Source organism: Mobula birostris, chromosome 13 (genome assembly GCF_030028105.1).
Source record: "Mobula birostris isolate sMobBir1 chromosome 13, sMobBir1.hap1, whole genome shotgun sequence".
Taxonomy (NCBI): Eukaryota; Metazoa; Chordata; class Chondrichthyes; order Myliobatiformes; family Myliobatidae; genus Mobula; species Mobula birostris.
This window is the reverse complement of record NC_092382.1, coordinates 93,177,014-93,191,059: the sequence shown is the minus strand read 5'-3', so window position 1 is coordinate 93,191,059 and position 14,046 is coordinate 93,177,014. Positions and strand designations below refer to the sequence as shown.

The 14,046-nt window shown below is 44.6% G+C and overlaps 1 protein-coding gene across 1 annotated transcript in view; it reads left to right on the top strand.

Annotated features, from left to right (window-relative positions):
- Positions 1-10,457: 10,457 nt before the first annotated feature.
- Positions 10,458-14,046, top strand: part of LOC140208052 (probable G-protein coupled receptor 139) — a 5,102-nt gene continuing 1,513 nt past the window's right edge. Inside the window, exon 1 of the mRNA XM_072276579.1 lies at positions 10,458-10,524. Coding sequence (XP_072132680.1) covers positions 10,458-10,524 — 67 coding nt within the window. The remainder of the gene's footprint in view (positions 10,525-14,046) is intronic.

Here is a 14,046-nt window from a genome sequence, read left to right as displayed (position 1 = left end):
GCCCACACTTGCTGAGGCCTCACTCTTTCCGGAAGCGAATACAACACCGAAGACGTGGATGCCCTCACTGAACTTAGCTTGACCGCCATGTGTTGCGACGTGCGGTTCCTTATGGCCGCTGGTTTGAGTCAGGCTGGGCGCCTGTGACGTCACAGACGGCAGCAATGTCAGCCGCACGCGGCCCACGCCCTGTCGATGATCTTTCAGACAATTTAATTAACGAGAAAGGTCGCATTTCTTTTTGCAGAAATTAAATATTTCGCTTCATTGTTGAAAACTTTTGCAGATATTAAATCGCTGATCCCCCTCATAAATTAAAGAAAATTTCAAACAAAGAAAAATTAAATTAAGGAGATTCGGACCTTGTCATCAATTAAAATGCTAATTGATTGCGGAATTGGCGATATTTTGCAATAGTCTGTCTCGGATTTTGAAGGGTGTGGAAAATGCGGAGGTTTAAGTCCGAACAGTTTTGTTTTAACGTGTTTCTGCCGGCCTGCTGTCTCCTCAGACTATTAGTTTGATTTGCCGTTGTAAATTGCACCAACTGCGCGCATGCGTGATGGAATCTCGGGCAGTTAATGGGAACATGGACAGGGGCAAAAAAGAACAGAATTTGCCCGTTTAATGTGAGTTGCATCGAATTATGGTTCGTTCCAAGACTCCGTGACGGGTTTATTTCGTCCGGCTTTCTGAGAACTCACTCAGAGTGAACATGTCATTTTCAGCTGACTTGGGCAGGGGAGGTCGTGTTGTGCCGAAGGGCCCATTTCTGTCCATCACGGTCCTATGTATCTATCTCGGACTTTATTTATTCAATCCGGAGATCAGGTACACTTCTGTACTGCTCTTTCTTTACATGAGTGAAAATAACCTCTATCGGACAAGGTCAATGTGTGTTGTGTATAATAATCGATGTGGAGAGAGATATTTATTCTCCATTCCCCACCCCGCACATCCCGATTGTTTTCCTGGACTTTGTGAACGTCTCGCAGCCTTCGCTTCTGTCACTATTGTTGCCGCTATTTATTCCGAGCGGTACATTTATGAAAATTCCCAGTTCATTACAGGAAAACTGATTCTTCTTCCTTCCCCATTAGCTAAACCAACAAAGGAGGTATCTAATGGGTTTCGGTGAGAAATGTTTATTGCTCTTTTGGACGAAAGCAAACCCGGTGCTCTCTATGCAGTGTCGACGTTTAGACCCAAGAACCTAAGTAAGGCAGCTCATGATCGTGGAGGGGTCGTACCGGCGATGTTTCGTGTTCCAGCTTTCCTGTTCTTCTGGGAGACTACAAAAATGACAGTTTTATGAAATAATGAGTTATTCATTAATCGGGGATTTTCAAGCCTTGCGGGCTGCTGGTAACTGTCACAATTCATCTTCAATAGAGTTAGAACCTAAACAGCACAACACGGCATTTGGAATGGGGAGTACAACCGGAAATGCGGAAAGTTCTCCGGGTTTTAGCAGCACACAAGGAAACAGAAGCCGTATCAATTTTTATCCAGGTCCCTGTGCCGATGAAGCATTGATAAAGAGTGAAGACAGGTTAGTTTTCAACAGCAGCGGTGATTGACGAAACGTGGATGGAACAAAGGATAAAAATAATAGGGTAAGTCAAAGTCAGAGTAGATGTATTATTAAAGTAATATATGTGTCGCCATGGATAACTTGAGATTAATTTCCTTGCAGACAATTGCAGGAACAACGAAATAAGATGGAATTTTTTTAAAAAACTGTGCATCTATACGGACAATCAATGTACAAGGAAATACATATTGTGCAAATTTTAACAAATCATCGATTCTTCATTTTCCCCCTTTGGTTATCTATTGCAAATGGCAAGGCTGCACAATGGGCCAGAATACAGCGGTAGAAGGATAAACGCAGAGACCGTTTCACAGGTGGATGCTTGGCAAAAGTGTTTTTTTCTGTCGCAGACAATTGTCCCACCACAGAAGTCTGTAATATGCTAAAAAGGGAAGATGAGACGTTGTTTTTCAAGCTGGTGTTGGGTCTCGCATTGCACCCGAATAGGTTATGGTCGCTAAGTCAAAGTATTCAACTCTCTGTGATGGTTGTTGACTATTCTCCTCTAATGCACCTGCTTAATCATGCACAAAACACTTTTATGCAGCGTCTTCATGACTATTTTCTCGAATCCATAAGACCATAAGACATAAGAACAGCGTTAGTCCATTCAGGCCATCGAGTCTGCTCCGCCATTCCATCATGGCTGATCCCGGACCCCACTCAACCCCATTCACCTGCCTTCTCGCCATATCCTTTTATGTCATGACCGATCACCATTCGCCTGAAATATATCCAAGGACTTGCCCTCCACCGCAGCCTGTGGCAGAACATTCCACAGATTCCCGACTCTCTGGCTAAAACCATTTCTCTTTAACTCCGTTCTAAAGGGTCGCCCCTCAGTTTTGAGGCTGTGCCCTCTAGTTCCGGATACCCCCACCATAAGAAGCGTCCTCTCCACACCCCACCCCCCATCTAGTCCTTTCCACACAATCCAAATATATATGACATGGATTGGCTTTCAGTTATTAAGTTGTATGTTTAATCCTCAAAGGTCAGCAGATTTCCTTACAGTATTTCCATTTTCCTTCATCTCCATTCTGCCTGATAGCTTCATGCACTTGCACACAACCTGGGATCATGTCACTAATAATGGGTTCACTGCCTTCCTAATAGAGAGTGCTAGACATCCTCCTTTCTTCTATCGTTTCCAGTCCTCTGGAACATTTCCCAAATCTAGTGTGTGTTTTTTCGGTCGATTGCTATTTGCACACCTTAAATCTCTGCAGCGACTCCCATTAGGATGGTCATGAAGTCTGTTGTGGATACTGTAGAGAGCACAGCAGATGCAGGTGAAGTTGCAGATCATGACGATGAAATGGCAAATGGAGTTTGACCAGGGCAAGTAGGAGGTAAAGCAATTTGGGAGGTCGGATGTGAAATGCGGGTAGATTGGTAATGACCGTGTTGATGTGCACACCGATATGGGGACCAGGTTCATAGCTCCTGGGAAGACACCAGACAAGAATATGAGCTGGTTTACAAAAAAACAACAACAGATGCTGAGGACTTGATTGTCTTTATTCAGCCAGACACTGATATCAATGATCAGGAAATAGTGCTGCAGTTTTATAGAACTCCAGTTGAGCCGCACCTGGAGCATTGCATTACATTCTGTTCGCCCCACTACAGGAAGGATATATATAAAAGTACTTATATAAAAGTACGGTTTATTAATGAGTTTGTATTTTATAGCAATAGTTTGGTGAATGATGTTTACCACTTTACTGTGCCTGTGTAAGTAATCAGGTTGAGATAAACTGCTGCAGGATCCTGTAAGGTGTTGGATTGTTTTTGATTTCTCTTGGCATTTTCTGTATTTATCGTCTTGAATTTTTTGGTCTTCAATTATGTATTTTTGATCATTTTCGTGTTAACTACCGGGTCCTGTATTACCACGACGAACTCTTCTATTTATGGGAAGATGTCTCCAACTCTGAGCCGGCCGGTCGGGATCCCTTGAAGAGGTCTAGTCTGCTCAAATCGTCATTATCATTATTGTACTTATTTTTCTGAGCTGAAGCTGGTAAAAACGGAGCACGTTCTTTTCTCAACTGTTATTCTCGTTATATTTAGGTTTGTGGCTTTCTGAACAGTTACACAGATATTGCTGTGTCGCCCTAATTGTATAACGCTTTAGTACTGACTTTGGAATTATACCAGCTGTAGATGTTACAGTCAGGACAATTTATACTCTGTTCATTTTGCGAAGTTTTCTTTCAAATTTCCTCTTATTATTGCTATTCTATCGTTTATTTTGTATCTCCGCAGTTTGTTATCTTTTTCACACTGATTATACACCAGTTGGTGCGGTGTTTCAGTGAATCCATTGTGATTGTTGGATATATTGATTAGGCCCACAAGAAAAGAAATCCTTGTCTCGTACACTGTGACATATTGTACTTTGATAATAAATTTCCTTTGAACATTGAACCTTGCACTTGGATTAACGGGCTTCTGGTGTGAAGAGTGTTTTAACAAACTGGAGTCGCTTTCTCCGGAGCGTCGCGGACAGAGGAGAGGCATGATAGAACTTTGTAAAAGTTTGAACGGGACAGACAGGGCCGACAGCGGGAATCGACTTCTGATGGAATGGTATAATATGAGACGTATGAAGATAAGGCGAGGGGGAGGGGAGTTTATAGAAGATATTCGGGACAAGAGAATGGTGGGTACCTGGAATATACTATCTGCGTCTGGGATGAAGGATGATTAAGAGACATGTGCAGACAATGTGCATAGAATGGAGGGATATTGACCGTGTACCGGCAGAAGTGATTCATTGAATTAGCCCCCATTATCGTAATAATTTCGGAACTGCATCAGGAGCTGAAAGCCCTTTTCCTGCGCTGGTCTGTTCTCTGTTCCAAGTCTGTTCTAGTTCTGTCAGCCCAGTCAATCATCGGTACAGTCCTCACCGTCACTGGGCACATCCACAGGGAGCGTTGTCACTGGGAACCACCATCCATTATCGAGAACCCCCGTCATCCCGGCCATGCTCTCGTCTCGCTGCTGCCATCAGGGAACAGGTAGAGGAGACTTCGGTCCCGGAGAACCAGGCTGAGATTCAGTTATTACCCTTCACACTGCAGGCTCCTGAGCTACTGTGGGTAACTGCACGCAGCTCGACGCAGAATTGATTCCATAACCTACTGACGCGATTTGAAAGCATCTACAATTACATACATATATTTATCTATCTCTTTATCTATCTACCCATCTCGTTACTCAGACATTTACTCTTATAATTATTATTATTATTTCATTTTTCAGCTCAAGCTGGTAGAAACTGATCTACGGGCATAGCCAAGCACACTGGTTTTTCAATTGCGAGGAACTTCCGGGCTATTCCAGTGGTGTTTAGTCGTATACATTGCAAAGGGTATTTCTATTTTCCCAGTTGGCCGCCGCCCAGGTCAATGCTCTTCCACTGAAGAGAGAGGTGACGAAGGCAATCTTGACTCGAGCCGTCAACTGCAGAGATGGCTGGAGCTCGAAGTGTAAGACGCACAGGGAAAGGAAGTTGCGGCTTTGGGTTTGGGATCCTTCGAGGCGTCGGGCAGCGGAATCCGGGGCTCAGAGAGGGGAGGTTGGCTGCCCCGGGGTTGCTGTTTATCGAAGGAGAGGGTTGCAGGAGAGAGGTGATCAGACAGTCAGTGGTTTCCTGTTGCTTCCGGATCGGGCATCCATCTCGGCAGAAAACTCCCTTTAGGTGAGCATTCTCTGCTGGGTCAGTCGATGGTTTGCCGATCCTGTCAGGAAATGTCGAGAACGCTTGACTCAAACGCAGAGCAGCGGATACGATCCAACGGGGAACGGTTATTTTAGTAATAAACTGCAAAATAACAAGCCACAAGGGGCCACTGAGCAAGACAGAACTGACACTAAACACGACGAGGCAACAAGGTAACTGATGGCTCGGAGCGAGGTTTTGGGGTCAGCTGGATCGGATACGTGAACATGGACTGTGCATGAGAGCTGAGTTTAAACAGCCTGCAGGTAGTGAGTTGGAAACGAGTGGCAGGTGACTCCAGTTAGCTGGGTGGAAGCTGGGAGGAGCCTGCATGTGCAGGCCTCACTGGAGGTGGATGTGTGCATGTCGTCTACTTCGATTTTAGTCAGGCGTTGACAAGATCCCTCATGGGAGGCTCCTCCAAAGTATTAAGCTGCATGGGATCAGTGGTGAATTGGCCTCTTGGGTTCAGAACTCACTTGCCCACAGAAGACAGAGCGTCGTGGTCAAAAGGACTTTGCAGCTGGAAGTCTGTGATTACTGGTGTTCTCCAGGGATTTGCGCTGAGACCTCTTCTGTTTGCGAGGTTTAAAAATGACCCGAATGGAAATGTAGACGGGGGTGGGGGCTGCAAATAAATTTGTAGATGTTACGAAGATTGGTGGTGTTGTGGATAGTATAGGTGATTGGCAAAGGATACATTGGGAAATAGATCTGTTGAAGAAAATTGGCAGATAGGATTTAACACGTCCAAATGTGAAGCGTTGCACCTCACAGGTCAACTATAAAAGGGGAGTATACTGGTAAGCGCAGCCCGTTAACAGTGTGATGAACATTGGGGTCTCGGGGTCCAACTTCACAGCTCCCTTGAACTAGCGACACAGTTTTATACAGAGTTTAAGAAGGCATATGGCATGTTGACTTTATTGGCCAAGGGATTGAGTTCAAAAGTCAGGAAATCAAGTTGCAACTTTATAAGACACTAGTTAGCCCGCATGTGGAATATGGTATACAATTCTGATCATCCCATTGTCAGGATAAAGTCGCGGCTTTGGAAACGGTGCACAAATGATTTACCAGGTTGCTGCCTGGAGACGAGTACACGTGCTATAACGAGAGTTTGGACAGAGTAGACAGACAGTACTATTTCATGCCTGGTTTGAAATGTCTAATACCAGAGAACATGCATTTAATGTGAGGGGGTAAGTGGGGAGGGATGTGAGGGGCAAGGTTTTACACAGAGAATAGTGGCTGCCTTTAATGCGCTGCCTGTCGTGGCAGTAGGGGCTGACGTGTTAGAGATGTTTAAGTGACGTTTAGATAAGCAGGTGGCTGTGAGGAAATAGTCGGATATGGACAAGAGAAAATCTGCAGATGCCGGTAATCCGAGCTACACACAGAACAAGCTGGAGGAACTCAGCAGGCCAGGTAGCACCTGGGAAGGGAGTAGAGTCGCTGTTTCGGGTCGAAACCTAAAGGATCTGGACATTGTGACGGCATAAGGGGTTTGTTTGGTTGCCCCTTTGATTATTAATTGGTTTCTGCAAACATTACAGACAGCAAGGCCTGTTCCTGTGTTGGGCTGTTCAATGAACATCTCTGCAGGCGGTTCTGTTCTGCTGGGTCAGATCCCACTAACTCTAACCACTGTCTGGTTTTACCTTGCCGCACTCTGCGACCTTCTCTTTAGGATCACCAACGTGTGCCACTGATAGTCGTTTACCTGGTGCCTTTTCCCTAGGCTTAATAAAGTGTATGATGTGATCGCTGTTTACTGCTACTCCCCACTAACATTAGCTGCGTTCAGACGTTCCCCGGGACCGTTCAAAGATGCTGTCGTCCTCGCTGGGCTGGAGGGGCACGGATTCTATGTACGGTGTGCAAGTGTGCTCAGAGACCAGCGCTGTGCCCGCAATTCAGCTGGGAGCTGTGCCAGGCTCGGTTTGAAAAGTTGGCCGACATGTGCCTAGGGGCTCCCAGTGGTTGCCAGGAGCAGCCCGCTGGACATTGTCTCTACCCGAGGCCCCACGTTCAGCACAGCCCGCAACAACAGTCCGTGAAGCTCACCCTCTCCCTACCCCTCCTGATGGTGCCTCGCCCCATCCTCGAATCCGTTCCGCAGGCCCCTCCCTGAGCCCTACCCCACAACAGGGCATGCCCGTGCCGGTGCCAGCCTCCACAGATCACCCAGTACCAACTCCGTGCCAGCGCAATGATTGCAAGTGCACTGAATTTGCAACCCAACCTGCCAGCAAAACAGTGATATCCCTGGCATCGCCGGATCCCCCATCCCACTCCCGGTACAGCTCAGCACACACCTGCCCATCTTCCTGGTACTACATAGGCTGCCCCTCCCCCCATGGGGATAGGCACAGAGAATAAAATGTCCCATCCCAATGTGACATGGCCCTGACGCAATCTATCAGATAAGTTGCCTTTGTCCCAACCATTGCTCCTCCATTTGGCAACCTAAAACTTTCTTGTTTATTGTTTTATCTGAAATTTATTAGTAAATGTACGTTTCAAGCTGAGACATTGTCTGTTTTTCTCCCTTCACAGATGCTGACCGACCTGCTGAGTGTTTTCCGCAGGTTGTATCTTCACAAACCTCCCTCCATCTACCTCTCCTTCCTTTCTCTGTTTCCTTCCAGTCCCCCGTCTCGCCCTACCTCTCCTTCCCTTATTATCTCTCCCCTATTTCCTTCTCTCTGCCTCTCTTCTAGTTCTCGATCTTTCTCGACGCTAAAAGGAGACTGGCCCAAATAGCTAGCTGCTGGGATTCACAGCAATTGGCAAAGTGGATCCCCTGTTACTACGGCAACAGGAGACAGAGGGATTATAATCGGCTGCTTGTGATCTGTGTTGATCCACAGGTATTGGTATTGGAACCCTCGATGTTTGAAATGGTGGGTTGTTGTGGAGTGGGGGGTTACATTGATTTTGGATCAGGCTACATGTTCAGCACAACGTCGTGGGCCGGAGGGTCTGTATAGTTCTGTATTGCTCCATATTGTATGTTCTATGTTCTAATTCAGAGCAAGAAACAACCTGCTGTATGAACTCTGCGTGTCGAGCAGCGTCGGTAGGGGGAAAGGAACTGTCGAGGTTTTGTTCGAAACCCTGCATCAGCACTCGAATGGATTCTGTTGTGTTGATAGACAAAGAGTTTTCGGAATTAAAAAAAAAAGTTTACTTTGACTAACTATCTAACCTTCAACCGTGTTTTGATTAAATATCTGACCTTTAACTGTCCTAAACTGGGAATGATGTTTTCATTGCTATCCTATTAATTTCCATCAAATCTCCCCTCAGTTATCTCCACCCTGCTGAACTTGCTCGCTACACCATCAACCCACACGGTTCTGCACATGCTGGAAATCCGAAGTAACACACACAAAATGCTGGAGGAGCTCAGCAGGTCAGAAAGCAATGGTGGGATCTGAAGGCATTCCTGATGAAGGGTCTCGGCCCGAAAGGTCGCCTCCTTGTTCCTCTCCATAGATGCTGCCTGACCCGCTGAGTTCCACCTGAATTTTGTGCGTGTAACTCCAGCTCATTCTGTCCAACATTTTCAAACGTACTTATCAGCGCAAATTAAATCATGCGGCCGGTTCAATTCCAATGACAGCTCCCTCTTGGTTTTGGGTAATTACACCGACACGGACTCTGAGTGAGAAGATGAAAGCTCTGTAACTGGGATACTCCAACAATAGCTCTCACAGAGTATTCACTGGTGAGTTTTGTTTTCAGGGTGTTATATTAATTCCAATTACTTTAATTTGTTTCAGTTTATTGAAGATTGAGTTCAAGAGCGGCGAGGTAACATCGTAGCTGGGCCACACTGAGAATATTACATCCAGGCAGGACGCGGAGGAGATTTACCGGGATGCTTTAATTACAGAGCAGGTCGTGTAAGGAAAGGTTGAGCGAGCTATGGCTTCTCTCTTTGGAGCGAAGGAGGATGAGATGTGACGTTTTAGAGATGTACAATTTGACAAAAGACATGTAAGGAGCATATAGCCAGAGACGTTTACCCAGGAGGGAAATGACCAATATGAATGTCCATCAGTTAAGGGGATTGGATGAGGTTATTGCGGGGAAGTCAGAGATGAGATTTATTACAGAGAGAATGGCGAGTGCGTGGAAAATCCTGCCAGGAGTGGTGGTAGAGGCTGATACATCACAGAGACTCTACGACAGGTACATGGATGATAGAAAACTGCACCGTTATGTTGGAAAGGAGGGTTAGATTGATCTTAGAGTAGACTGAAAGATCGGGGGCCGAGGAGCGTGTACTGAGTTGTCGTGTTTGATGTTCTTTGTTCCAAATGTTCACACGTCCATCTAGTCCAAGTGATTTTTATTCAAAAAATATGCGTAACAGTGAATATGTGAGTCATGTTGTTAGTTTGCAGACAAGATCTGTGTTTAGCGCTGAGTTAGTTGGGCGGCCTCATGTCATTCTCAGCCCCACGAGTTTGTCGTGGAACAGCAATACAGTGTCAGCTGTATTTAAACCCTGCGTTGTTTGAGAAGAGTTTTCATTTACCAGCCCACTTTTACACCAGGGAAGATGTCATTTATAACAGGAGATCAGTTCGAATGTGAGATGATCGGGCTTTATCCTTTTCCGATATCGGGGAGCTGTCGAGTTTTATGCCGGGGAATGAACTCCAATCTGCAGTACAAGAGCTCACTTCATTTTACCATCTCTGCCTCAAGTAAAGAGAAAATCCACTACCCTCTGTGCCCCGAGAGGCCGGTAGCAAGGAGGTAAACATTTCACAGGGAAAAGCATGGGCATGCCAACCTCCCTTTGGACAGTTACTTCACCGAACAGAGAAAGTTTCATTTCGACACCAAAGAGTTTAATCTGTTTTATCGGTACTCTGGAGATTTCCAATTAAATATTACAAACTATTTATATGAGAGCTGATATTTCACCCGCTGACACAGTCACTATATTCCATCTTCTTAAAACTGTTATTTATTTTCATGAACGATCCGAAGTTTGGTTTGCCGTGGAGATTGGCAGGTGTATAAATTCAGGGTTGAGGAAGATTTCTTCCACTGATTTGCATTCGGAACGACTGTCGGCTGCTGAAATTCTCTGATCAACAAACTCAGAAAATGCTGGAAACATTTTCCCGCATCAGGAATACATACTATCTGGTCATTGTGGCTATCGGTATTCCTGGTAAGTGACGTTGAGTGCTGTGCTATAATTTAGCACAAGTCATGAACGCTGAGCTCAGCACTATCATTGACGATAATGATCTGCGACTTGATGAAAGGAGAAACAGTTTTAATGAGATTGCCTGCAGACGGCATGAAAAGGAAGAAAAAAGAAACGTGTGCAGGTTGTATGATTGTTGTTGGGTGAAATAGCGTGCTGTGTGATATTAAACAACAGGGCAGTTAAAAGATCAATGCAAGGTTTATAATCTCTAAAATATCAGATCTGCGCTTGTTCCCGTTGGCGGAAATCCGTATCAATGAGCACGTGATTCACAATAAGAATTCTCAGTTAAATTGTTAAAACTCCCTTGTTGTAGCCCTCATTTATTGTGACGATAACTTTGGGGTATCCGCACTTTACTAGGCACTGAAAATAGTATCGGGAATTCATCATTATAAATCGATCTTGCAGAATTTATTGGTTGATTTGTCGCGGGTTAATCGCAGCTTCTAACGTTTGCTGAACGCACAGATCATTTCGGTACAACTAACACGTTGCTATTGTCACATGATCGCAAATGAAAACAAAATGCTTGTCATGTGTGACTTCGCATTTATTGTTTGATTGTTTTCTTGTTTGCTGATGCGTTCGATGTCGTTAATATTGTCAATTTAGAAAGAGGAAGCAGGAATGTTAAAGCACATTAGCATTCAACAAATTTAAGTTTTGTCAGAAAGGCACTTGCGTATTGCAAATGTGCACATAATCCCTTATATAATAACGTAATTGCTTCTTTCGGAAATTTGCTAATTGTTAAAGTACTTTTATACTCCCGTTTTCTCTCGCTAAATTCTGTTACCATGAGAGTTTGCCTTTCATTTATGACGGTTTTGTAAGTAAATAGTATCTGGCATGTTACGGATAGTTTTGAAATGTTTGTCGATATCTGGACAGACCCGCATAATTACAGGTGATAGCATCCGCCTGAGGATTATACACGGGTTATTCTGTTGACAATGGCGATTGTGTTGATAAATACCAGAACTCGGTGTAGGTATCATTCTCACGGACAGATACACTTGAACAGCACTCAGAAAAATGTGCTGGTTCTGGTCATAGAAGTGCGGAGGAAAGCTAGATTTCTGACAACTTCTGGGATTTCCATAAACCTCATTGTCTCAGAATGAAAAAGAAAATGCAGGAAAATGTCAACAGGCCGGGAAGTATCGATGGAAAGGGAAATGCATTTAATGTTCCGGCTACGTCTGATGAAGATTCTCAGACCTGAAGCAGCAGCTCTGTGTCCCGCTCTCCAATGCTGTCTGACGTATTGAGTGCATATACTGTTTTAATTTAAAACCAGATTTTCCGCCTTCGAAGATAGACATTTATTTCACTATTTTGTTACTCTGCTATTGTTTAGTTAAAACACTGACGGCTTTCATTTCCACGAGGTGACACAATTGGTAAGTTTTTGTATTTTATCACTATGCCAAACCGTATTACTTCTCAATCAGAGGAAATACAGATTAATAAAGCATGTTTCAATAAGATATATTAAATTACGCGATGAAGATATATAACTAGGTATGCGGTGAAATTGTCCACCTTTCCTTTGTTTCTTTTTGCTGTTCTGGCGTTGGGTCTCGAGTTTGATCGATATTGCACTCACCACGGCAAATGTCCGTCTCTGGATGTCAGCGAGTCTTAACGTCTGCACAGGACACGTTTAAACGGGAGTTAAAGACTGAGAGCTGGCGATTTGGTTAACGTGAACATCGGTGTGTTTTTCCTGTGTGTAGAACAAGAGGCAAGTACTTCAACACAAGATCGTCCCGATCTCACCGTCAGGCGACTGCAAGGATGTTGAAAGATAGTGTCTGTCTGCGCTACTCAGAGAAAATTGTGTAAATAACTTGCTGGAAAATGCATCTTGATATAAAATATCCTAGAATTAGAATTCCCCAAGTTGTAGAGATGCGAGCAGACACAAATTCATTTCTTCAATCTGATGTTGGGTTCTGGGCCCGAAACGGTAACTCTTTACTCGTTCCAGAGATGCCGCCTCAGCTGCCGTGTTCCTCCGGATTGTTGTGTGTGTCACTCCGGTGTCTTTCGAAGGTCTTGTGGAATGGGACTGACAGAGCAGATCGTGCTTTTCGCTTTACAACACTTTACAGAGGCTGTCAGGAATAGTCAGGGGTTACCCAATGATAGACAAAGCATGTTGGTTTGACCCACAATGACTTTACCTATTGCAGTGTATGATAACTACCTTAACTCATTTTCATACAATTTTATCAACGCGTGAAAGACGTCACGTGACAGAGGGAGTTTATTTTCCTTCGCACACACGGTGCAGTTCATTCTCCCTTCACTACACGCACTTTATTGCGTTCTGCACTAACAGGACTCTCGATTTTATCCATAAAACTGGAGGCTCGAGCTAGCACAGAGAGAAAAAATACAATAGAAAACCAGCACCTTTCCTCTACTTAACTGATGGACTGATGTCATTGATGTCAGGGAACGTTATACTGATGGACTGTTGTTAATTGATTTGAGCGAAGGTTATACTGATGGACTGTTGTTATTCATCTGAGGGAACGTTATACTGATGGACTGTAGTTAGTGATCTGAGGGAAGGTTATACTGATGGACTGTAGTTATTGATCTGAGGGAAGGTTATACTGATGGGCTGTTGTTATTGTTCTGAGGGAAGGTTATACTGATAGACTGTTGTTATTGTTCTGAGGGAAGGTTATACTGATGGACTGTAGTTATTGATCTGAGGGAAGATTATACCGCTGGACTGCTGTTATTGATCTGATGGAAGGTTATATTGATGGACTGTTGTTATTGATCTGAGGAAAGGTTATACTCATGGATTGTTGTTATTAGATTAGATTATGAGAACACACAGTCCTCTTTTATTGTCAGTTAGAAATGCATACAAGCAGTAAGAAATAATACAATGTTTCTCCGGAGTGATATCACAGAAAACAGGACAGACCAAAGACTAATGCTGGCAGAACACATAATTATAACAAGTAGTTACAGCAGTGCAAAGCAATACCATAATTTGATGAAGAACAAACCATGGGCACGGTAAATAAATTCTCAGAAGTCCCAGAGTCGATCGACTCCCGAGTCCCCGATAGCAGGCGGCAAAAGGAAGAAACTCCCTACTATAAACCTCCAGGCACCGTCAACTTGCCGATGCCTTGGAAGCAGCCGACCACAGCCGACACGGAGTCCATCAATCCGAAAACTTCGAGCTTCGGAAGAGCCTCTCTGATACAGCTTCCCGAGCGCCATCCTCTGCCGAGCGCCTTCAACCTCGCCCCGACCGCTGAAACGCGCAAATCAGAAGATTTCGGGGTCTTCTGCTCCGGAAAATCCGATTAACACACAGTAGCAGCGGCAGCGAAGCGGGCATTTCAGAAATCTTCCAGATGTTCCTCCGTACTCTCACGTCTGTCCACATCAAATCAGAATTGCGCACGGTCTCCTACTGGACAGATAACAGACATCACCACC